This window comes from Thunnus albacares, chromosome 20 (assembly GCF_914725855.1).
Source record: "Thunnus albacares chromosome 20, fThuAlb1.1, whole genome shotgun sequence".
NCBI lineage: Eukaryota > Metazoa > Chordata > Actinopteri > Scombriformes > Scombridae > Thunnus > Thunnus albacares.
In genome coordinates this window covers 8,420,699-8,445,342 of record NC_058125.1, presented here as the reverse complement: position 1 = coordinate 8,445,342, position 24,644 = coordinate 8,420,699, and the positions used below count along the sequence as shown (strand labels likewise).

The window sequence follows — 24,644 nt, the reverse complement described above, 5'->3', positions numbered from 1 at the left end:
ATGGACCCCTGTAGAACCCCACAGAGTAGTCTGGCTTTGTTGGAACAGAAACCCTTAACAAAAACAAACTGTCTACTCTGTAGGTAGTATCATGAAACCATATGAAAACCATATTTATGCAACTTTTCCAATATAATGAGGTAACTTTGTCAATCGGGTGAAGCAGAGCCATATAAGTGGAGTGATTTTTCCAGAAACCATACTGGTGTAAAGAATTGAATTAGAATCTAGTTGAAAAACAATCCTTTTGTATATAATCTTTTCTAATATTTTTGAAAAATATGACAGAGTAGGTATGCGTATATAGTTATTAAAACAACATGAATCATCTGCTTTAAACAGAGGAATAACTCTAACTAATCCTCTGATACAACACCTGTTTTCAAAGGCAAAGAAAAGATGTGAGCTGCAATATTTCACCTGTTTGTTATAATTATAATATAATTATGTCGCCTATTTCTTGGATATCAGGGGGCTTAAAAGAAGAGATAATAGGAACATTTCTTGGAATAAAATCCAGTGGATTACCATGACATTTTGTTAGCTTATTCATAACCAATGTTAATAAAAAAAAATCATTTTAGCTAAATCAAATGGATTGTTGAGAGAATTTTAACCATCCAAAAAGACTGAAGGTAACTCGGGGATAGTCTTTTTTTCTTAGCAACTGATTTATTACTTTCCATGTGGTTTTAATATCTTTTGAACACCTCTGAAACTTTTCACTGAAATATTTCTTTTTTGCAGATCTAATGGAATGAATATACTTATTTCTATAAGATTTATTAACACCATGGGTAAGAGGAATAGGATTTGTGACATATTTTCTGTACAGTTTATTCTTTTTCCTCAGCAGCTTCAATAAATCAGGGCTTATTGAAGTCTTAACTGTATTTTTTGGTAGGACTGCCATTCGGGAAACATTCATTAAAACTAAAGACAATAACTTTCATAAAATTTTGCAAAATCAGCATTATTTTCTTCATATAGATCATCCCATGAAATACTGGCAAGCATGTCTTTAAAATTTGAAATATTTGACTTGCTCATAATTCTTTTGTGCATTATTTCCTTGGTAGGTTAACCTTGATTAAAGAGTACTGGAATATGAGAAAATGATCTGACAAGTCTGAATACAAGACAAGATAATTTATTATTTGAAATCACTTAAAATATAACAGTTTATCCTCATTGTTTATAAGGTCAAGAGAACTGGACAAACTTTCATTAATATCTTTGATGATGGAGTCAGGTGGGCGATAAATAAAACCAACAATAACATTCATCCCACCAGAGAGCTCTAAAAAAAAAAAAACAGATTCTACCTCAGCCGTATCTGACTTCAGAGAAAGATCATCCCTAATTTTAAATTCATAGTCGCCATGAACAAACAGAGACACTCCACCTCCAGATCTATTGTCTCTTGTGAACTGAAGTGTATTTAGATAATTTAAAGATTTCTCGAGTCCCCTGTAAGCCATGTTTCTGACAAAGCAATAACAGAAAAATCATGTTTGAGTGAAGATAAATAATGAATGAATTTGTCATAGTTGCTGGAAAGACTTCTTATATTCAGATGAAAAGTCTAGAATATGTTAGAAAGAAAGGCATAGAAACAAATGGGTTTCATTATAAAAACTACAGATTTTAGAGGAATTAAATGCTGAATAAAAACCTTAGGTCTGGGTCAACATCCAAATTGTAAGAGTCAATTGTAGAGGGATCAAAGGGCCTTCAAATTCAGATTTGTTGTAGTCCATAGTGTGTGTAAAGAATAATGTGCTGAAGATGTGCGAGCAAAGTTGGCAAGAAGCAATGCAGTTCTGGGAAAAACAAGGCACATTATGGACCATAAAGCATTATACACTCTGTATTGCTCACTTATATTACCGTATCTGAATTACTGTGTGGAGGTTTAGGGTAATACGTACAAAAGCAAATACACTCCCTCTGCATACTACAAAGAAGAGTCATAAGAATAGTAAACAATGTAGAAAATTTAAGACTGCACATATAATGTATAAACCAACCAGCCCTCCATATCTGTCTTGTCTGAGATTGAGATCAAATTTTTGCAAATTGTGTCCAAATCTGTCCTGGTGTCATTACCGTTCTTGGACCAAGTTTTACATTTTAAAAGTTCCTTTTGAGTCTTTTCTAGACTCACCTTGAGATCATAGACTTGCTTTGACAGATCATCAATCTTCCTGTTTGAAGAATCAACTATGATCTATGCACAAGTTTTGAAGCTTTTTTCCTGTTGTTCAAGCAAAGTTCTGTAGAAGTCTTTTTGCTGGTCCAACAATTCACACACTTGAGCCATGGTGACATATTCCTCAGTGGTGTTGTTAGAAGCTTTTAGTATCATGGTTTGGTCATCAGCCTTCAAGGCCTACCAGGCCCAAAGTTCAGCAGGACAGAGCCAGAAACCTCCACAAGGTACTAGTAATGTCCACAATTTAGATTCTTCTTAATTCAATCAGCAACAGAAATTCTGAGTTCAAGACAGGATTCCTCAGATTATTGTTAGATAGAAAACCAGCCACAAGTTCAGAGAAACACAGTGGCAGCCATCTTTTTGCTGCACCTCCTAAGGATACAACTCAAGGAAATCTGACCTTTTGTACAAAGAAGTTAAGTGGTCAATGCCAAACATTTGCAAGAAATAGTGCAGAATTTTAAATATTTCTTCTTCATTTTAAATGTCATAACTTCTTGTGTTTTTAAATGTTTCTGAATCCTCAAACTTTCTGATTATGTCCATGTTTATGTGGAAATATTACAGATTTTCAATGTGGTCTAAGACTTTTGGATCCCACTGTATGTGTGATTTAGGGAAGGAAATGTAACTGCGCAATGAGTCTGCAAGGAGAAAAGTTTTTTCTGTTGTTCTGGCATTCATCCATTCTCCAATACTTTTAATCATGAGCTGGGTGAACTGGATGTGGAGACTTTGACACTGAAAGTTACACAAATATAGGTCCTTTTCTTGTCTGGGTAAGGCTCTTGCCATTAGTTGGTGTAGCGGTAATTACTGTGATTATATGTAAAACAGTGATGCAGCTACTGTAGGTATATGAAGCACAGCCCAGCACAATCATCAGCAACAAAGCAGCTTTAATCACAGCCATGAAGGTCCTCTGGGCTGTTACAGCTTTTACACAATGTTTACTGATGCTGTGTGCTGACTGAAAAGTTTTTTTTGTTTAAATTTGTAGATACACAGGACAATAACAAATAAATGGAGGGAAAACAAAAGATCGCAAAATGACTCGTTTGTGCAGTCGCTAAAGCGCTGTTATCTTTGACTACAGACATTTTGACTCATCCAGGTTAACAAGACTAAGTCTACAACCATTCAACCACTGTACTCAAGAGGCTATAATCGATACTTTTTATCATAATGTATCAAATGACAATGTGTAATGTGAGAGGTGTCTACAGCTCTCCTCGGCTTTATGGTGCTTTATAGCTAATTTCAGTTCATTGTTTAGCTATCCAGCTGCAACTTTACTGTTTTGGTTCACTCTCACAGCTCTCATAGTGTTGTTTCTCTCTAAAAGCTCTAAAAACCTGCTGCACACTACCTGCTTAGCATCAAACGGCAAACAGACACAGGTAGCAACTAGCTCAACTGCAGGAACTTTCCCTCAGGGACCGAGAACCTTTTGAGGAATTGAGTTCCTCTACCTGCGTTTCCACCCAAGGCACCAGGGTCTAAATTAAGTTCCAGGGAGATTGTTTTGACCCCAAAACAGTATCTGCTTGGGGGGGTAGTACTTTCCAAAAGTACAGCAACTTTGGGGGCGGGGCTTCAACTTGTGTTCCGCTTCATTCATAAAACAAGGAGGTACTCTAGTATCGATTTGAGACCAGTTTAGGATGAGAGGAGGACATTTATCTTTGTTTATTAACATTAAAAGTAAAGTAAGGCATTGTTGCTTCCCAACTCATTTTAAGAAAAGAGAAAAAGAAAAAAGAGATAGATAGCGCGAGCGAGCTGAGAGCACCAGTGAGTGAGAGAGAGAGAAAGAAAGCGGCGGTGGTAAAGCAAGGAGAGGGAGCAGCGGTAGTGAGAACAAAGCAGTGAATGAGAGAAATAAAAGGTTATTTTCTGATTGTTTCATGTCGTTACGTTCTAAAGCAGAAATAAATAACCATCAAACACTCAGCTGATGATTCACTGTAGAGACAGTAGCTCTTAGTTTCAGTGTCATTTTCCTCCTCTGCATTTCTCCTTTTCATTCATTCATTAACATCCAACTCATGGAGCAGTAAATACAAAGAACAACAGGACAAATCTGTGGTGTTGTTTCTTCATGTGTTAATACTGTGTCTCAAATAATGCCATCATTTTTAAATTCCTCATGAGACTAATTTACATGATCTACCTGGTTCCTAAGATGCAGTGGAAACGCAAACAAGACTGCACAACAGGGACTTTTAGTTTCAAGTTTAGTTCCTGAGATTAGTGCCTCTAGTTTCAATGTACCTGAAACATTTAGTGGAAATGGGGCTATAGTGGAGCATTTAGCAGCTAAAGAGCCAGATATTCTCTAGTCTCTACCGACTCCTGAGGGGAAAAACAGAGCTTAAGGAGAGTAAGAGAATGCTGGATTTATATTCACCAGGTGGACAGAAACACGACTCCAAATGAATGATAATGCTGCTCTGTAACTGCTGGATGTGTAAATAAGTTTGCAAAGAGCCAAAAAAAATCAGTTAATATAGGTTTAGAATCAGCAGTGCTTTGAGCTAAATGCTAACATCAGCGTGCTAACATGCTCACAATGATAAGGCTAACATGTTGGTGTTTAGTTAGTATAATGTTTACCATGTTCACCATCTGGGTTTGGCATGTTAGTATGGCAGCAGCTAATTTGCACTAAACACAGCTGAGGTTGATGGTAATGTCATTACTTTTGCAGGTTATGTTATTACAACTTATTATCTGGGCACCTTTAATGTCTGTACCAAATATCACAGCAATACATCCTGTAGTCAAGATGTTTCAGTCTGGAACAAAGTGTAGGGCCAACGAACAGACCGTCATTGCCATTGCTAGAGCCATGCTGATATTGCATTGTCAATAACGACTGTGCCCCACTTAGCCATTGTTAACATTATTAGTGACACCTGTGTATTTTCTGCTATGACAAGTCAAAATGTCCGCTGTGAAAAAGCTCTATTCAGATGGCTTGGACTGACCACTGACAGGCCAGGCAATTAAAATTGAAAAAACTGCATTTTGGAAAATGTGTACTGTCCCACAGCACAAAACAGCCATTATATTACTGTAGGACCAATAATACAACCATTATGATGCCAAGCAATTACATCTCCAGCACTCTGCTTTGAAATAATTCCTCTCACAAACATCACCCTGCTATTCTGATTTTCAGCTGCTGAAAATAGGGGAAGTGTGATCCAAATAACTTTTGTCCTCAGGCTGAAGATTAAAAGCATTTACTGGACATGAGGTATAATACCGCTTCACTAAATGTTTCTGCTAGATGTCTTCAAAAAATTAGGCTCTTTACTTATATCTTGCACAAAACTGTCTTAGGTTTATCATATGTTGTTTAGAGGCACCTGCAAATTGTATTACATTCAAACTGGTTTATGGTTGCAAAAACAGAGTGATAAAAGACATTAAAGCCCCTACAGACTTTATGTGTGGTAGTTTATTTGGAGTTTACATTTTTTAAAGAAAATCTTTTCTAAGAACATTCAGCAATAATTGGTGGAGAGATTTTTTTAAACAGACTTTTAAAGAGGAAGTTTTGTATGTGTATTTCAAAACCAGCTTTGATTTGTGACTTCCTCTTTGATGAAAAGTTAGTTTGAGCAAATCAGCACTGTTAGTTAGGGTTGATGTGACGCTTTGTTGCTTTGTTAGAACCCTAACCTCAGATTACGGTTTTGGTGTAGCTTTAATCTTCCATAAAACTCAAAGAAATGATGGCATGAATATGTGTTCTATTATCATTAGTGTTTTTTACCTGGCCAGCGCCTGGACCTTAGCTGTATGTCTCTCCTCCAGCTCAGCCAGTTTCTTCTTCAGCAGCTCAGTTTCCTGCCTCAGGCCTGCTGAGTGCTCCATCTCTCCATCCAGCAGACTGCGAAGAGACCTGCCAAATACATCAAGTAGACCACATGTCACAGATTGAAATACACACTAAACAATGCAGTTCTGTCCCAAATACATTCGAGTGTAACTTCTTGTATGAACTTAATCGTCTGTATTTAGACATACTGAGTGTTCTTGTTCTGTTATTTTTATATACAGGAGATAAACAACATTACAAAGCCTCTTCAATTACAGAAATAGTTGACAAACTGAGCTGCATTCAGCTCTGATATAAAACACTTAAGAAACACACATCCGTAACTGTGTCACTGTTAATTTTATGTCTAAGTACAAATCAGTTTATCACAAAAATCAATAAAACTGCTTGGGAGAAGATTCACATTTAATTATGATCAATCACAAAGGCGTATGAACGTAATACAGTCTTTGTTGGTTATTACAACAGAATTCTATTAAACTGTGTTTTGCAATTTGCTCAACGATTCTTTTTAGCAGCTGTTATATCAGTGTAAATCACAACCCCTGTTGGCTTATTGCTAGAAACAAAACAGTCTGTGGCCCGAGTCAGCACAAAAACGTCTCTGTTTAAAAAAAAAACAAGCTGACACTATTTTAATAGAAGGTCATCCAATATCTTCTTTCAGTCTGAGTGTGTGTGTGTGTATGTGTGTGTGTTTGGGGGTTTGCGAGCAGCAGATAAGGAGGATACATCCCAACGCACATGTTTTGTTCCTCCAGCTCGTCCTTCCTGTTCATCATGGCTACAATGGCCTGACGCAGCTCCACTGCAGAAGAGAGAGATCAGAGTGAGACGTCTGTGCACTGAAACTACTTTAAATACATAAAACACACACCAACATTACACACTGAAATATGCACAAACTAATAACCTACAGTCTTCAGACATGGAGATGACATAAACCCGTTTTCACTACACACTCGCTGGATTAATGCTGCACTTTTGTTCCATCCCAAAGATAAACTGCTTCAATAAAATCAGGTTTTACTTTTTTCCCCTGACAGAAGTTATACAGAACGATATCTATCTGACGTTCAGACAAGTTTATTGCTAAAATATACTTTTTGGAAGCTACTATAAAACATCAAAGAAATTAATCCAAGATAAATGCAGTGTATGAGGAGGAAAACACTACAGTCGTTTGACTCATATTAAACCATCGTATCTATCAAGAAAATACGAAAGTAATCTCTACTCGACCATTACGATACAATTCAGCTACATGCTAATGTGTCTGGCGGCAACGAACACACACTCTAAATGTCAACTTAAAAACACAATTACTGTATGAATTGTCAGCTGAATATCTAACTGTCATTTGCAGTAGAGCTTTTAGAAAACTAGAAGTAATATCATCCGTTTTGTGCTACTTGTGTGATCAGCAGCATCATAAGGACTGTGTCCTCCTTCATGCTCAGTCCAAACCCTCTATCCAGCAGAAATCTAATGTCAGCTGGGTTATAATTATCACTATTATTACTGTCAGCATGAAAAGAAGACCATTCTCTTCCTCTTGCTGGTCACTTCGGCTCATACAGTTCAGTTCAAACCAGCTGGATTTTTACACATTACAAGCCACAGTAGCTGGTAAAGAAAGTTAAATCAATATATTTACTGTATTTCTTTATCCAGCCTAGAAAATATCGTTGGTTGTCACCGTCATACATCTCTGATATAATTTGCCAAAGTTAGGGAGGAATTTCCTCCTAAATTCCTGAGTAATGTTTCAGATGTTACTTCTACTTCTCCTTCCTCTAAAAAGAGTTCTGAGTTTAAAGTCAGAACTCAAATAAATTTTTCATGTGGCCCTAATCCTCTTCCGTATGCTTCAAACATGTTAGAATGACTGACCTCTTCTAAGTTACTCTGACTAAACTTTGGTGAAGTGAGCTGATATTGCTTTAAAATACTGGAATGTTAGCAAACAGTTCATCAGAACTGTGTCTCAGAAGATGAGACACTGACCAAGTTCACGAGTGTTAACTTTCTCAAGGTGTGTTAACAACAGCTCATCAACATTTTGATTCCACACTGATCATTGACATCCCTCAAGATGAGTGCTGAAACAGTTAGTCAATTGGTAAACAACAATTTTAGTAAACAATCAATTAATCAAGGTATTTCCTGCTTCCAGGTTCTCAAATGTGCTACTTTTCTGCTTTCCTTTTGTTTTTCATGAATATCTTTGGGCTTTGGACTGTTGACTGGACAAAAGACATCACTTTGGACTCTATCACGAATGACTAGACAAAATGATCAATCAATATAACAAAAATAATAATGGACACAATTGTTAGTTGCCCCACTGGTTATTTTGTTATATGAAAACAGGTCAAATTTGAACAACATATCAGCAACTAAAGTCTAAAATTTTCCATATCATTTTCAGCCTCAAACGCATCAGTCAGTCGAACCGTATCAGCCACCGCCAACGTCTGGCAGCAATCAGCTGCTGGGTGATGCTAATCTCCGATGTTAAGGACAGATTTGGGCTTGACTGTGTGGTGGCACAGTGACTCATCCCCATAGTTACACTTGGAGGTGCGCATGAAGGTTTCAAAGCCCTTAACTACGGCTGTTACCAACATTTCCAAAAATAACAACCATGAGACAAGGAGTTAATCTACCCTGCACTTTTCATTTCACCATCTACACACACGTGCACACACACACACACACACACACACAAACACATGCAGAGACCACAACCCTATTCTCATAACTAATGTAGGGTGTCGATGTAGCCCCAGACACAAGTAGGTCTCCTCCAGCCCCGAGCTAAGTGCCTGGTTGGGGGAGGAGGAGGAGGAGGAGAAAGAGGAGGAGTGTGATGAAGAGCACAACAGAGAGCAGAGTAGAAAAGAGGAAGTCTATTATCTCCACAGCTCCATTCTCCACATCAGCAGGCCAGAAATAAAAGTGACCTTTAGTCCGACCACGCGTTCACAGCGGGTGCCACAGACGAGCCATTAGGGACTTCAGTAGAGCTAGACGCCCCTCTGTCCTCACTGGGGGACAAATTACAGCACAAGTGTGTGTGTGTGTGTATGTGTGTGTGTAAATACATATGCGTGCACCTTTGTGTTCATACGTGCAAGAGCCACCTTTTACTGGGAAAAGAAGTGTGTGTGTGTGTGTGTGTGCGCGTGTGTGTGTATGAGTGGCTCCACCGGAACCTACACGCTCTTGCTCAATTGTTCCAATAATAGATGCATTAGCAGAGAGCTAGGCCATGTAATCGAGGTGCCTTGTGAATTATAGACTCCATACTCTCCAATCAATGGACTGCTTGGCCGCTGTCAGATCTGGATGGAAATCACTGAGCGAGAGCTTGAGCTACACATTTATGCTTCTTCCTCTCTAACACCATATTCCTCTCCCACACTCACCTGTGCAGGGATGTAAAAATCCAGCTTGCTTTGGAATCATCTGCATGTGTGTGTGTGTGTTTTAAAAAGCCTTAATCACGAGAAGGGCAAACACTGTCATTAGCTGTTTTTACTATTCTTTAGAACCAAACATACACACACTGTAATGATAAATTACAAATTTTCCTTTCCATAAAACATCTTATTATTCTTGTGTAAGCATATGAGCCAATCAAGTACTCATTTTAATTTCTAACACGCTCACACTGTTAAAAATGGGTTATGGGCAACGGAGACCAAGATATCTGGACTTTTAGACCATAGTATGGGTCAAGCTCCAAAAATGCTGGATCCTACATTTCCCATAATGCAACTTAACGGCATCTTTCATTAGACCCATAGGTCCTCCTAAACGCTGCCTTCTTTCAAACCCAACACCTATTGGCACCCCTCCTAATGAGTAACTTGATATGTAATGATGTGATGGCGTGCCCCTTTAAACTTTGCCTTTATAAAGATATATGTATGAGAACTAGTGAGGAATACTGTTTGAGCTGCAGATAAGAGCAGTGCTTAATTGTGTTTAACTTGCTCAAGAGACAAGGTCTACAGCAAGATATTCATACAAAATCATCAGTTTGTGATGTTAAGTACATTCCAACAATTTTTCTTCCGAGTCACTTTCCCTCAACCTGCCTCGTCTTCTTCCTCTGTGGTTTCCTACTTTTTTCCAACTTTACACAACCCCTACAGAAGGCGCATGTGCTTGTTGATGCAGGTTACGTGAGTAGGCGAGGAGAGCAAAAGCAACGGAGCCAGTGATAGCGAGAGCAAGAGAGCGAGCTTTTACCAGTCGAGAAAAAGTCACGGCGTTTGCTCGGAATGCAAAAAATCTGTTTTGGCTGCGTTGCATTCTGGTGCGTTTAGCCGACAGTAGGCGTAGAAATTGGTATCTCTGCCTCCGCCGCGATGGATTTCTCCTTTTGTGTGATTGTTGGATGTGAGGGAGTCTGGAGAGGAGCTCTTGCTGTTTGATACTGAGGGTCTGACACCAAAACCCGATGTTACAGGGATGTTACAGTGATGTCACAGCCTTTCAGGGTGGATTTGTCTTTCAACTAAAACCTTCTCCTCGACTGATGTTTGCCGTTTTACATTGTTCTAAGGCCTCACGGAGCTCTGAACCTCAAAGACTATTTTCTCAGCCTCTGCAGCAGCGATTTTTTTTAGATCACCAGCTCTCTTTGTGACCCCTTGAACTCTTCCTACCAAAGGCTAATACTTTGGACAGTAGCTCAGTTGCAGCGCTCACAGCCAGCTCCACTCACCTTTCCTCCCCCGTCCCTCTGTCCCCTTTCTTCCTCCTCCTCCTTCAAACACACTCCCACAACCTGAATCCAAGTGTGAGCGTCTCTAAGCTCTGACTATCTCCTGGGCAGTGAAGCAGACCATCAACCGCTCTCCAGGACACCACACATCAAATGCTCATCAAGTGCTTTTTGAATATTGAATTTTTATCCACATCTGAAATCAGGCATTCACACACACAAGCTGACTTCTTCTCCTTCTTCTTCTTCTTCTCACAAGAAAAAGCCTTTGAAGGCAGCATATGAGTGTGTGAGTGTGAATGTGTGTGTATATATATATATATATATATATATATATATATATATATATATATATATGGTAACACATCCATACACTGGAGCAGCAGTGCCACCTGGTGGATCATATGATATCATGGGAATGCAGAAGGGAACTTTCCCTTTTCATAGGACTCCCCTGATAGCAATTAGATCATTTTAACTGCAAAGAAATACTGTGAGATTTGAGGTTTGATTTAATTTGCTACAGACTACAGCTGTGGTTACATTTCCAGATAGAGACATGTCAGGACTTCTTATGAATACACTCTAAAATTAGATTGTCTTCTGATAAAACCACAAGAGGAACTGGAGATTCATACAACAGGATTCATGATTTTTGCTATCATGTCCAAGTCATTTTTAAGTTTGATTTGTTTCATCCTCAGCACAGCAGAGAAATTAACCTGCAGCAACTTATGCCGCATTAGTCCCTACTTGATTCTTGATACTTGACTTAATTCTCACAAAGCTTGGAATACTGTTTCCTACCTCGATTTATTTCAAATAAAGCTTTGTTTTTTTAAATTATCTGACTCAAACTTGACTGGACTTTCAAATCACTCACATATGATATTTTGCTTGCACATTGCCTTGATGCTGCCTCACATGTGGCATAATCCATGATGATTCATACCACAGAACAGGTTTGAGAACAATCTGAACAAGATGAGTAAGTGAGAGAGTGAAGAATAGTAAGAGACAGACACATGGAAAAAGAGAGAGAGACACTCACCCACTGTCATGGATTCTGGCAGACCAGATGTTGGCAGCGCGTTGGTGAGCGGAGCAGACTGCGCCGGTGGACTGGACTCCATACTGGAACGCATGAAGAAAGAAAAAACTTTGACTGTCTGACTTTTTTTTTTAATTATTTTTTTTTTTTGGAAAGAAAGTTGAATCTACAGAGTGAAAGCACAGTGGCTTGAGTTTCCTGTGCAGCCCTGTGACTAAAAGTGATGATCGGTTACCGCGCACTGCAAATAAATCAGACGGCAACACGTCAGATGTGACTGGAACAGCTGCTTACTTGAATGGTAGCTGCGATGTGCTGCTCTCACAGTTTCCAACCGGTCCTGTTGATTCACACTGAGCAGGAAATGCAGCCGTGTCTTCGACGGAGCTCACTAGCACAAAGTAGAAGTGAAAGTGAAGGTGTGAAGTAATAGAGAAAGTCCCTACATTATATCTGATGTTGGCAACTTATCCCTAAACTGAAGCCATTAACACACAAACAAACACAAAAGAATCTTAACGCACATGTGGCTCACTAAGCTGCCATTGTAAAAACCTTGTATTTATATATTTTTATACAATTAAAAATGTATGTTATGTATGTATATTGTATTATGTAGGTCATAAATGTGGAATCAGTGCAGCAGTGTAGGCTAAAGGCAGTCAAGACTCAATACACAGATTTGGCATCAGTACATCAGGAAGTGTTTTAAATATTCATCTGTCTTCCTTGTAGGTGAAGGAGTCTGCTTTTGTTTTGGTGTGTGTGTGTAGTACCTGGCTGAGGGTCTGCAGGGTTCAGGGGAATGAGAATGTCTGAGCTTCTGTGGTCTGTTATCACTTGTATGGGGCTCCACGTGGACACACTGGGTAGACTCCCCACCACCGCCACCCTGAAAACAAGACAATTTCACCCTCAGTCGGTTTGGATGTGGCCTTTTCCCGTGTAATCAATCTCCGCATTTCAGTCCCGTTCTGCCTCGTAAGTCAAGTGTTGACATTTTGGATTGAAGCCCCGACTGCACAACACATTCTTTTAGTTACGTTTCTAGTCTTACCTATCTAACTTTTAGTGATTTTTGTCCTTTTTAGGGAATGTTTAGTGAACTAACACTACAATTTGTTATGAATTTTGGCCAAAGAACCAAACACTAATAAAATAATGTTGATTGATTTTCGACTGCTTTCAGTCTGTATTTGCTTTTGCCTTCAAATTAAAAAATACTTCTGTTTTCCAGAGAGGAAACTGGCTCTTGGATCCTGATAATGACATGTAGCAGCCCATAATTTGACAACTCAACATAAAAAACCTTTGAGAAACAAATGTAGTATTTTTTATGATCTCCTTTTTAATTTCACAAGCATTTTATGAACAACCTCCAAGGGTGTTGTGCTCCAAGCCCACATTCATTTCTTTTACTTATCAGATTAATAAATGTGAAATTTGTTTACTTTTTATAATGTGACATTCAGCTAACTCACTGATCAGAGCTGATCCTCTCTTCTTCCTGTGTTTGTTCTCTGGGTTTATACATCTCCTCCTCTTCCTCCTCCTCCTCGTTGTCTATACTCTTACTGTCTGGCAGAGGAGGTGTGGGTGCGGGTGTGGGCGGCGTACGAGAGGGATGGGGCGATCCCACCCAGCTGACGATGCCCGGGTCAACCAGCCCGTTCTGAGCCGGCGACTCAGAGAGGGCCGGCTCCAGAGGGTCTATTCCTTCCTCCACGCTGCTCTGAGCGGGAGCAGTGTGGCTCTTCCTCATCGCGCCCGTCTTCTGGGAATCCTCCTCTCCCTCCTCCTCATCCTCCGCCCCTCCGTCCAGATCATCATCAAAGGAAATGATGTTGGTGATCTTCTTTTTCCTCCGGCGCTCCTTCCTCAGCCCGGAGTCTGGGTGGAAAAAAAAAAAAAAAAAAGATGAAAAAGGAATGAACAAAAAACTCAATCACAATCTTGAATAAAGTGAAACTCAAATGAATTCAGACTAGCTCCCTCCAAATGTCTATGCAGCAAAGTTTAGTATTGGAGACATCAGCACCTTAAGTTTTTTTCAATTACTGCAGGTCTCTAAAAGCGCAGTTCTAATTGTGCAATATGTGCTTCCACTGTCTCTTCCTTTTCAGAGTCAAAAAGCCTGGCTGTGCATTAGCGAGTCGTCTACCGCTGAATAATCTGAATAGCTCTTCTCACCTTGGCTAGCCAACTTAGAATTTCATTTACATTCATTCCAGTGGAAACTTAGCACCGCACAGTTAAAATTTAAAAGCTCGTTCATCCCACTGAGCAGAGCATATGGAGAGAAAACGGTGCGAGTTGTCCCAGTGGGACCGACCGGGGCAGATGACTAAATGAGGTCAAACAAGGAGGCCGACATCCTGGACGTTTATTCATTTCATAAGGGACTTCATCACCGCCGCGCAACTCTGCTGCAGACGACTTGCGTTACATCCACTAGATTTCTTCTACCAGTGCATTCATTATGCACGCTTAAACTGAACCATATGTTTGTGCTGGTTCTGTAATGCTTTTGTGACATTTGCTACTTCAATATTAAAATACAGCTTATATCAATATGCTGTCATATGTTGGAGACAGAGTATCATGGCCTATGACTCACCACACTAAATAACACAAACCTTACAATACAGTAAAATAGCCCCACAGTAAAGCAGATATCACATCAGTGGAGTTCATAACTTGCTGTTGCTTTTGTATCATAGTTGCCAACACTTCAATATCATGTAGAAAAATAACTGAGAAATGATAACTTCCTATGTTTAACATAACAAAACAGTTCAGTTACAGTCAGTTGTGGTTAGAAAAGAGGAACAGTGAACACTTGCAGATTGATCATGAAGTTAAATAAAGAAATCTCACAGTCTAGATCAAACCTGATAAGCTTCAACAAATGTGTATGCATTGCATGTTTATCGTATTGTAATGAAAATGATTTCTATTATTCTGTCCTCCCCCAGTTTATTGCAACAAAACTGAGGTGCTCCTGTGATTTAGTTTTGTTCTTCCATAAAGTAGGGGGGCTTGTGAGAATTTTTTTTCCAAAAATGGTCAAAAACGAAGCAGCAGAGTCCAATACGTCCTGGCTTTTAGTCCCTAGTACGGATCACACCCCCAAAATCCTGAATCCTACAATTCCCATAATGCAACTTGATTGCATCTTTCATTAAATCCTTCCTATCTGATAAATGCTACAACCCCAGTTTATAAGACAGACTTTTTGTTATAGATTCAAAGTCTCAAGCCAAAATTAAAGGACGACTTTATCAATTTTCAAATTGATTTCTATGGTTCTAATGTAGGTAGTACATATATATAAATCACATTAAACTTTCTTCTGTCTACCCTGTAATAAAATATCCTTCTTCATCCAGCTGCAAAAGTCTGCCGGGTGACTCAAAACACATCATCTGGTGGACTTTCGAGATCTCCCCTAGACTACAAACTACGTTTCCACACTCTCTGTAGTGGTGCCCTCAAGGATGGTCAAAGGTGGGTCTCCCAAAACACTCCTGTCCACAATGTTACGCCAGCAATAGGGAGAAGCAGACAATAAAATATCACACTACTAAATACTTTAAAATATCAGCATATTTGGAAGAAAAGTAGTTACATGATACGAGGCTGAATATCTTGCTGTGAAATCACACAACAACAGAGTGTGGAGGAAGAAGCGACCACCAGAGCAACATCACAGACATAACCTGAAAGACAAACTTCAGCTGCTGAGTTTCTCTGTGATTCCGCTGACAACAAACCAGAGAATTTTGAGCCTCCGGTGGACAGAAAAGCTGAATCTAACACACAAAAACAACTTGCTTTACAATATAATGTTGGAACTTTTTATCAGTAGAGTGCCGCCTTAAATGTTGGTGTTCCCTACCAGCAGAGGTGCTGCGTGGCAGGACAGGCAGCGGGTCTGAGGCTCCATCCGCTTTGGGGGTGAAGCCGGGCACCACGGCCGTGGCTGTGCTGATCTCTCGGAGCAGGGTGCTAACCCCCTGAGTCGATTCCTTCCACAGGCTGCCGATGCCCTGCGTGGACTCCTTGAGGAGGTGTGACACCGATGTGCCTCCTGCTCGTGTCACCCCACCGTTCAGGTCACTGTTGTCAATGTTGATGGCAAACAGGATGGAGTTCAAACCTGAAGAGCGCAGCAGAAAAGAGAGGAGCAAAATGTAATTCATTACAGATCAGTCGTTTTAAATCATATGAAGCTTTTGAACTTCTGCAAAGTGCTTCGTAAGCTTTTCTGGGCGCACACAAGGAGAGCGGGCAGCTTCAAATGAACTCAGGCTATCTGCCTGTGTATGAAAAGAAAAAATCTGCAAAAATCTGGCATAAGATCAGTGGTACATGCTCTTATTATTTTAAGGTTTGTGCTCATCTGAGTTTGTGCTCATCAATAGTTCAACAGTACAAGCACGGCCATTAACACGAATAGGGTTAGCGCTACAATTCCAACCAAACACAGTCATGCTAAACAAGTAAACTGCAAAGTCAGTTCATTTACTGCTTTTACAGCAGCTCTGTTTGTGTACAAGAACAAGACTAGAAGTCCCCATCCCATAGTTACAGCCCTATAGTTCTTCTTAATACGTCCACACTAGCTGTTGTGTTGTTCTCATTACACACCAGAACATTTTTGGATGGATAAAAAAATTAGAGACAAAACTTTGCTTTTCTTACCACAAAGGGGGACAAAATACAGTTTGGCCTGACATACAGTGGCACTAGAGGAAAGGCCACTAAAGTAACCATCAGACTCAGCTTGTCAGGATTAGCTTTATGTTGTGAGACTTTCTACATTGTTAGCTTCAGTTGTGCTTTAAGCTTAATGCTATTGTTAGTAGTAATATAGTATAAGTTGGCATGTTAACACACTAACAGCGCATATTTATCATGGTAACTTAGTAGACACATTTTAGCACACAAGCATTACCATTGTAGCATGCTACGTTGTTAGAGGCCTTTTTACAGAAGACATTTGACACGTCACAGTAGGAAAAGAGCAGGTGTAAATAATAAAATTAATGACGAGCGAATTACATTTAGTTACTTTTGTTTCAGAGTCTTGATATTATACATGCTGGCTCACTGTTAACATAGTTAATGTTATTAGTAACCTGAAATGACTACTATCATGGTTTATGTACACTTTGTTCGCCTTAGCTCTGCTCTTTACATGCTCACTGTTAGCATGTAACATACTAACTTTACACATATTAGAACACTAAGATTATCATGTTAGCATGCTGTATTTGAATAACATGTATTAGCATGTTTACTACTATACAGTGCCTTTGAGTAAAATTGCAAACTAAATAAATATTTAGTAATGCGCTAGCTTGATTAACATTTAGCCACACTAAATATTAATGGCTAAATATTAAATGTAAATATTACAGCCATGGTGTGGAGTATGTTTACCCTTCAAACTACACTCACTGAGCACTTTATTAGGAACGTACTAGAATGCATTAAATTGGAAAGTATTCCTAATATTCTTTCCACCCCATTAACATACATGAAGGTTGCAAAATATTAGCACTTTTCACTGTAATGCACTACACCACCAACACCCACTACAACCTCAATAATAAACATAAAGTAGAGTTATCACCTTTCTGACAATGTCAACAAAAACTGAAACTGTATAAGCTTTGTAAAACTGTTGTAGTGGATTGCATTAGATTGCACAGGTGTTCCTAATAAAGTGCTCAGTGAGTGCATATCTGAAACACAAACTCACCTGCAGCCATGGTTGGGAGCATGCTTGCTCTCTCTTCATCGAGGATAAAAGCCCAGTCTTCATAGTAAGTGCTAGAAAACAGAGAGGACGTGAAGACAATCTCTAATCAAGACAAAAAGGGGAAATGCCTGCATACCTGAGGAAAGACCAGCTGTACAGAACATAACTCTGGAGTCTGGGTGAGTCATTAAAACTGAGACTCGGACCAATATGCAAAAATGTGAAACTTTTTAACCGTATTATGAAAATGCAAATATATTTTTCATCAAGTTCACTTAACTACAGTTAAAGAGGTGATTTCATCAAGAAGAAAGCTGCTCCCATAAACCACAAACACACACACACACACACACACACACACACACACACACACAAACACACACACTGTACTAACCCCAGGCGTGGGCGGTCAGCCAGGAGTGTGTGCAGGTAGCGCTCCAGCGAGTGCTCGTTGAGTGCGCAGCGCAGCCAGGCACGACCCCGGCCCAGCTCTGACGAGATCTGTCGTAGGGAGTAGAACCGCTGGAGCTCGTGGCGGTTCAGATGCTCCTTCACATAGAACCAGAAAGTCAACTCTGGTGGGGGAGGGGGAGATAAAAGAGAAAGATGAGATGATGAGAAGAGGGAGGACAGACGAGGAGTTGAGAGGTGCAGGATGGAGGGCGGTGAGGTTAAATGGTTAGAGGGAAAAAATGTGGCATGGAGGGAGGAAGAGGAGAGGAGACAAAGATGAGGTGAATTAGTTCAATCTCATCTGTGACAAACAACTGTTCCTGAGTTACGTAATAGACTTAAAGGGTCAGTGAAGAAGTCCTGAGAGTCAGCACATCTTCTGTCTCTCATTAACAAATATCCACAGCTCCATCCTGACTTCCTACTTGTCACCTCTACATATTTTACACTCACCTCAGAGCTCACAATACATATATATATATATATATATATATATATATATATATATATATATATATATATATATATATATGTAACATAAAACAACAAAAAAAGCTTCTGAGCCTGTTTTAATGTTAAGTTTTCTGAGGTGTGGTAATTAATAGGATTGTGTGCTATGCTACTCTTTTGCATGTGATTAGCATATAACCTCAAAACAATGTGTTAAAATTATGACTATGGCTATTTCTGGCTTTGTCAGAGAGCTTGGCTTCATTAGGGAGCTCTAAATCCACAAGTTCAGCCACAATCCTTTCTTCTAATTGACTGTGAAATACAGGAAGCCGTCAGATATGCTAATAGTTATGAGTTGGTAGCCATTACACAAGTCATGCATTTCTCCTCCATCTGGAATTAATAGTCGCTGGATTCTTAAATATGACACAGTAGAAACTATTTAGTGTAATTTGAAACTAATGTCTCTGCAGCTTTGATGGCTGCAGCTAAAACTGAATCCTGAAGCTTTTCATAAAGTACATTTCCTCATGAAATGCCGCTCAGCACCAAGAAATAAAGACTATATGAGACTTATACAGCAGCATAAGGACAGTTGGAAGCTCCTTTCTTGCAAAAAGTGAAAATATTTCCAAATCTACAATGCATTTCTCACCAAGTATTGAAGGATAAATCCTCAAAATAAGAAATAAAAAGGGAAAAAAGGGGTATTCTTTACACACTGTATAACAAAATCCCATACTGCAAGGTGTCTGCATTTCCCAACACGTCTTTACATCTACAAATTAATTATATTATATTGTATGAAATATTCAATCCAAAGTGTTTTATGGCTGCATCATTACAACAGATGTGCATTATTTTGTACCAGCTGTCATTTTATGTCCCTGTTGTTCATGATGCCTCAGGCTGTTTGAGATCTTGACTAGAATTTAAAATGCGTTTAAGTGGGTGTGGACAACGCTTGAATCTACAACATGCATTTATAATGACAGCACATGTACTTTTTAAGTGTGTGCGTGTGTGTGTGTGTGTGTGCAGCAGGTGCCACCGCAGACAGACAGGGCAGCACAGCAGAGAAAGTGAAACAAGGAAGCAGAGACCTTCTTATAAGTGTCATTCATCAACTATAGGCCCTAACCATCTGGTATCACAGCCAGACTTTGTGTGCGTGTGTGTGTGTATGTGGTTATCCTGTGTCTCGGAGCTCCCCACTGACACATCTGCTTCCTTCCAGCTGAGCCGAGCTACCCCGTAGCAAGGTTAGCTTCCTCAGGTCTCCTTTTTTTCCCCAAGGTAAACACTGGAGGCTAATGTTAAGTTGCTTCCCCCGATTTCCTCCTTTAGACCCGAGTTTAAAGGACCACACAGCCAGTTGAGCACTGTACCTGCTTCAACCTTGCTGCTGAAGCCCGCGGCCTGCTTCAGGGCGGCGGCAGTGAGGGCAAGACCTCTGCTCTTCCTCAGACCATGCTGCAGCACCGCTTCAAACTGGGCGCAAAGACAGATCACCCTGCAGAGAGAAGGAGAGGACGGCTTAGTTTTCAGGATACAAGCGCTATGAAAGAGCTATTAGTGTTTTTCGTTTTAAATTATGGATGCACAGCTCCACTAGAAGTACCATTTTACATATATGTACATTACAATAAGGAAGCTGATTTTTCCACCCATAAGGGAACCCCACATTCCACACTGTGCTCATGTTTCCGCATATCAATCTATGAGATCCATTATAAACTTTTGTTTATAATGCGCTGAACTACTTCAACTTTGAACGGTAATTAATGTTCAAAAACTGTAGCTACAATATTAATACTAGATCTGAGCAGCACAGGGTTGCCTACATATCCCTTTTTTCTTTTTTTATTTCATTAACTTTAGAAAAACAGAACTTTCTTACTGCTTGGATATGAAAGGAAATATTATACAGATCTCATAATTTCATTTTGAGATAATTTAATAGTGGAGAAATTCACTCTCCAATCTGGCGTGTTGCCAGATGCCAGATAAGCACATACCGGAGACTAAAGTACCACAGCATCAAGTGAGCTGGAACTACAAACCAAACAACCTTTTGGGGGCTAAACAAACACAGATATAACAGAAAAAGAATTTCTGGGTAACAAGTGACTCCTCTTACCTGCTGTCTGAGTCTGTAGCAATCTCTTTTCTTCCTCCAAAGCGGATTTGGCACTGGAAAGATATGAGGGGAATGATAATAGATGCCTCTGACACACTTCTTTCTCTCGTGTTAGCCTGCTTAGTGCACACCGCCAGCACATTTTCTACATTTGGAGGTCTAAATTGTTGAAATAGCCACAGAACAGACACTGTTTTTTTCTGACGGGCTGTAGTTATGGTGCACTACACAGGATGTTTGTATAATATGAGACTCCCTGCAGCTTCCTTCAGCTGCCTTTAATCCTCTGTTCAAGATTTGCAAAGGCACTGCCACTTTTCATGAAGGGTTACCACAGGAAAGTCGTTCTGAAGCTCTGTGCCAAAACACGTAAGCTTTTTCCTAATGTGATGTGAGCCAAATAAACAAGTGAGATGTTAGTATTTTGTCCACCTTGACTAGGAAATTTGAGAACATGCTCAAAGAAAGTCGTGGCTTTGTTCCTTGAAACCGTTTTTTACTGTTTAGGGGTACCAGACTTCTAAGATTTGCAGCACTGATCTCAGTTTCGGTGTTTATTTCATGTTACGAATCTAAATTTAACATCAGTGAGTCCAAGCAGTCAATGGTCCAGACCACCTGTTTCATTGTAAGGTGGCCAAAAACACAAATTTAACAGAAAATGAGCCTTTAATACCATTTGAATTCTAATCTTTTTTTGCCACCCAACACAACAGCACTTAATTTCATAAAAAATCACTTTGTTCACAAGTTGTTCATAGTGCTCGGTTTTACTTCCTCCAGTGTGTTTTGGTGTACTGTAGACTCTACAGATTAGAGAGAGGAACTAACACACACTCAGGCACAACAAACTTTGGCAGAGAAGGGCATCACTCCTAACACTTTGAAGGTGACTGCTATGAAATTTGGCACGTAGCTACATATTATTTTATAGTTCTCTACTACTGTACATGGCTGATTAAATGTGTCAATGTGTCAAAAGTGTCAATAAGTGAAGAGATTTTGGGATGAAATTTGGAATTAGTTTATCTCCCAAATACAGTGAAGAATGTACAAATAACAGTGAACTATATATTTACCTGTTTGACAGCATCCAGCAGCCTCTCCAGGAGGTTCTGCCTCTTGGTATCACTCTGCTGAGTGCCTGCAAAGGTGATAAACAAAGCACACAATACAAATTCAATGTGATGAAGGATTGAGAAAATGACTGTAATACAAACTGTAATTCCCCAGTCATTGCTTGTTGTTGTATTAATTATGCATGTCCAAGAGGAGAGGAAGGAAACAAACAGCTGAAGAAAGTCATCCTGGGCCACCGCTATTAGCATAAAAACACTGTTTGAGTTTGTTTATGAAGGAGAAATGATTTCGCTCCAACTGCTACAGCATGAAGAATTATCACCTGTATGCCACCCTAGCAAGTAATCATACAAACAAACAAAAAATATATGAAATAAAACACACTCAACGGCACTTGAGAAACATTCAGAGTGACTAGAACAATCGACAGTCAGTTTATTGCGAGAAAATTAGACTTTTTGTATTGTTATTATTAAAGGTACCCTGCAGAGTTTTTGACTTCTAGTGGTGCTGTGGAACAAAGTTATTACAAGTGGGTCCACAGTTTGTTTATATTTTGTATTTAGCATGCACACAAGGAGAAACTTTAATATTCAGGTATTGTTAGTGCTCTGCAGGCTTCTATTATTATTATACTTTTTCAGTATCGGTTTCAATTTAATCTTATTCTTTTTTAAAGGTGATTATTTAACAACTATTCAGGCACTACAGATGAGCAATAGCCTTTTGGCTAATTCAGGTGCATTTACAGTAATGTTTATTAATGTGCATTGTCACTGTTAAATGAAGTAATCTATAGATAAATTCAGCTGCTACGGTGTGCAGTATTCCTGCAATATTTCCCAAAGGACTAAACAGCTGACATGATTAGTTGATTAATCAATTAGTCGATAAAGAGACAATTAACAGGCAATAATCTAGATTTTGATCAATTTGGTTTGAATCATAAGTTTAAGTAAAACTTCATTCTCTAATTCCAGCCTCTACAATGTGAGAGTTCACTACTTTTCTCTGTTTTATGTCACTGTAAACTGTATGAACTCAGTTTTGGCCCGTTAGTCAGAAGAGTTAGTCTGAAGACGTCCCCTTGAGCTCTGGAAATTTTTCACAATAGTCTGACCTTTTATTGACCAAGCAAATAACTGATTAATTAAAAAAGTAATCTGCGATAATGGAAATAATGTATAGTTTCAGCCCTATCTTACAATTCTCGTTTTCTTTGGCAAAAAGATGCATTTCTTTGTATTTGCAATAACGTAACTTGGTATTCTCATGTTTATTGTTCGGTCGTTTCTCCTTTATGATGTAATATATTGATATACACATTAGCCAGGGGCTCTCAGGATCGACCACAGTCTTCAAAACAAGGCAAAGTGCCTTGCTCATGGGCACTTTTCCCAGGGATGGAGGCTGGAACAGTCATTTCCTTCACCCGCTGTCCTGTCATGACCCCACTTCTATTAACTCCACATTGTTTACAGCCTCAAACAAATAGGCAATACTTTCAAAACAAAACTATGTCACAGGTGGTCACACTGGACCTGAATAGTATGTGGTTGAGTGTAGAGTGTTCAAACCTTTAGAAAGTGCATTTGAATAGTGTTGAATGGCTTTTATTTGAGCATTATTATTATTATTATACCTTCACTAAGCTTTGAAAGATCAAAAGGGTCATTAACTGGATATTAACACTGGCTGCAGTGTCCTTAGCTTTTAACCAGTCAGCAGAAATCCCCAACTCACTGTCTGAACATTGAAGCCATTAACAAGCCTCTCAATCTCCTCTTGCATGCCTGACTTGACATTTTAAGCGTGTATGGGTGAGTGGCAAACATAAAAACAATAAAGCAACAAAACTCACCGTTCATTCTGACAGCTCAACTCCGGTAGCAGTGACATCCAAGCTCAACAGTTCACCACCGATATAATTCATCCCTCTTTTGTAACTTTCAATCATCGACAGCAGAGGCTAGCGAGGGACCGGGCCCATGCTGCCTCTGTGGCCGAGCTGGACCCACCCAACCGCGGCGTGAGGACTGATGCTCACTCGGTGAACAGAGAGGCCTGCCGGTGAGCCGCTGGGGCTGTGAGTCTACCACAGTCTGACATATAAGAGTTGTACACAGCCTGGTGAGCAGATGAAATGCACTATGCACAAGCCGGAGGGTAATTTTAAAGCCATGAAGTCAGTTGTCTACTATGTTCAGCAAAGAATTGAAGTGTTATCAGTTGGGACCCTGTGACACTGCGAAAAAGGGGAAACGGAGTAGTGACTGATCCGTGTCGAGGTCACATGACAAAACACACTGCTGTCATATGACCAGGAAGCCCTGCTGGGACTTGTAGTCTTGTGTGAAAGGGTTATGGAACTACAAAGGTATCATTTTCAGGATGAAATCTAATTTAAGCCTTAGATGGAGGACGTGATGTTCACTTAACCTTATTTTATGTGAAGAAGGAAGTTTTAAAAAATAGTTTTTCTGAAAATTAAATTGGGTTTTGAGGTTTTTATCTCTTCTTCCTGCAGCACTGGGGAGCCATATAGATGTGTTAGCAACCACTGTGGTGTCCACTGCTGTTTTATGTGTTATATGACATTTTTGCCAAAATACAATTCATATAGACATCAAAATTTAAAGTCAGGGCTCTGGTGCTAATGAAACAGACAAGGCTCAGGCTGTCTGACTATTTTTTAAATTTATCTTACTTTCTCTCTTTTTTTTCTCATAGTTTGGCACTCTATATCTGTACACCACAATATCTAAGAGAATATTGGCCATGTTAAGTTTTATACAGCACAAAAAGGCTTTTGCATACCCAAATCAATTAGATGGTTTATTTCATTTAAATTGTCCAATACAAGCACAGGGGATGTTTTGGCTATGCTTTCTTCA

General features: G+C 39.5%; 1 protein-coding gene across 6 annotated transcripts in view; it reads right to left on the bottom strand.

Moving 5' to 3' along the window:
- The window catches only part of snx29 (sorting nexin 29), a 149,392-nt gene extending 125,363 nt beyond the window's left edge, over nucleotides 1-24,029 (bottom strand). For all 6 annotated transcript variants that reach the window (XR_006399360.1, XR_006399359.1, XR_006399358.1 and 3 more), the window contains exons 1-13: nucleotides 23,612-24,029; nucleotides 21,750-21,814; nucleotides 20,671-20,723; nucleotides 19,919-20,043; nucleotides 18,019-18,199; nucleotides 17,625-17,695; nucleotides 15,756-16,016; nucleotides 13,339-13,747; nucleotides 12,634-12,749; nucleotides 12,152-12,248; nucleotides 11,858-11,940; nucleotides 6,813-6,876; nucleotides 6,003-6,131 (exon numbers count right to left, since the gene is read on the bottom strand). Coding sequence is in view for 1 of the 6 variants with exons in the window: in XM_044337314.1 (XP_044193249.1) it covers nucleotides 6,003-6,131; nucleotides 6,813-6,876; nucleotides 11,858-11,940; nucleotides 12,152-12,248; nucleotides 12,634-12,749; nucleotides 13,339-13,747; nucleotides 15,756-16,016; nucleotides 17,625-17,695; nucleotides 18,019-18,199; nucleotides 19,919-20,043; nucleotides 20,671-20,723; nucleotides 21,750-21,814; nucleotides 23,612-23,618 (1,661 nt within the window). In the remaining 5 variants the exon portion in view is untranslated. The remainder of the gene's footprint in view (nucleotides 1-6,002; nucleotides 6,132-6,812; nucleotides 6,877-11,857; nucleotides 11,941-12,151; nucleotides 12,249-12,633; nucleotides 12,750-13,338; nucleotides 13,748-15,755; nucleotides 16,017-17,624; nucleotides 17,696-18,018; nucleotides 18,200-19,918; nucleotides 20,044-20,670; nucleotides 20,724-21,749; nucleotides 21,815-23,611) is intronic.
- Between the last annotated feature and the right edge of the window lie 615 nt (nucleotides 24,030-24,644).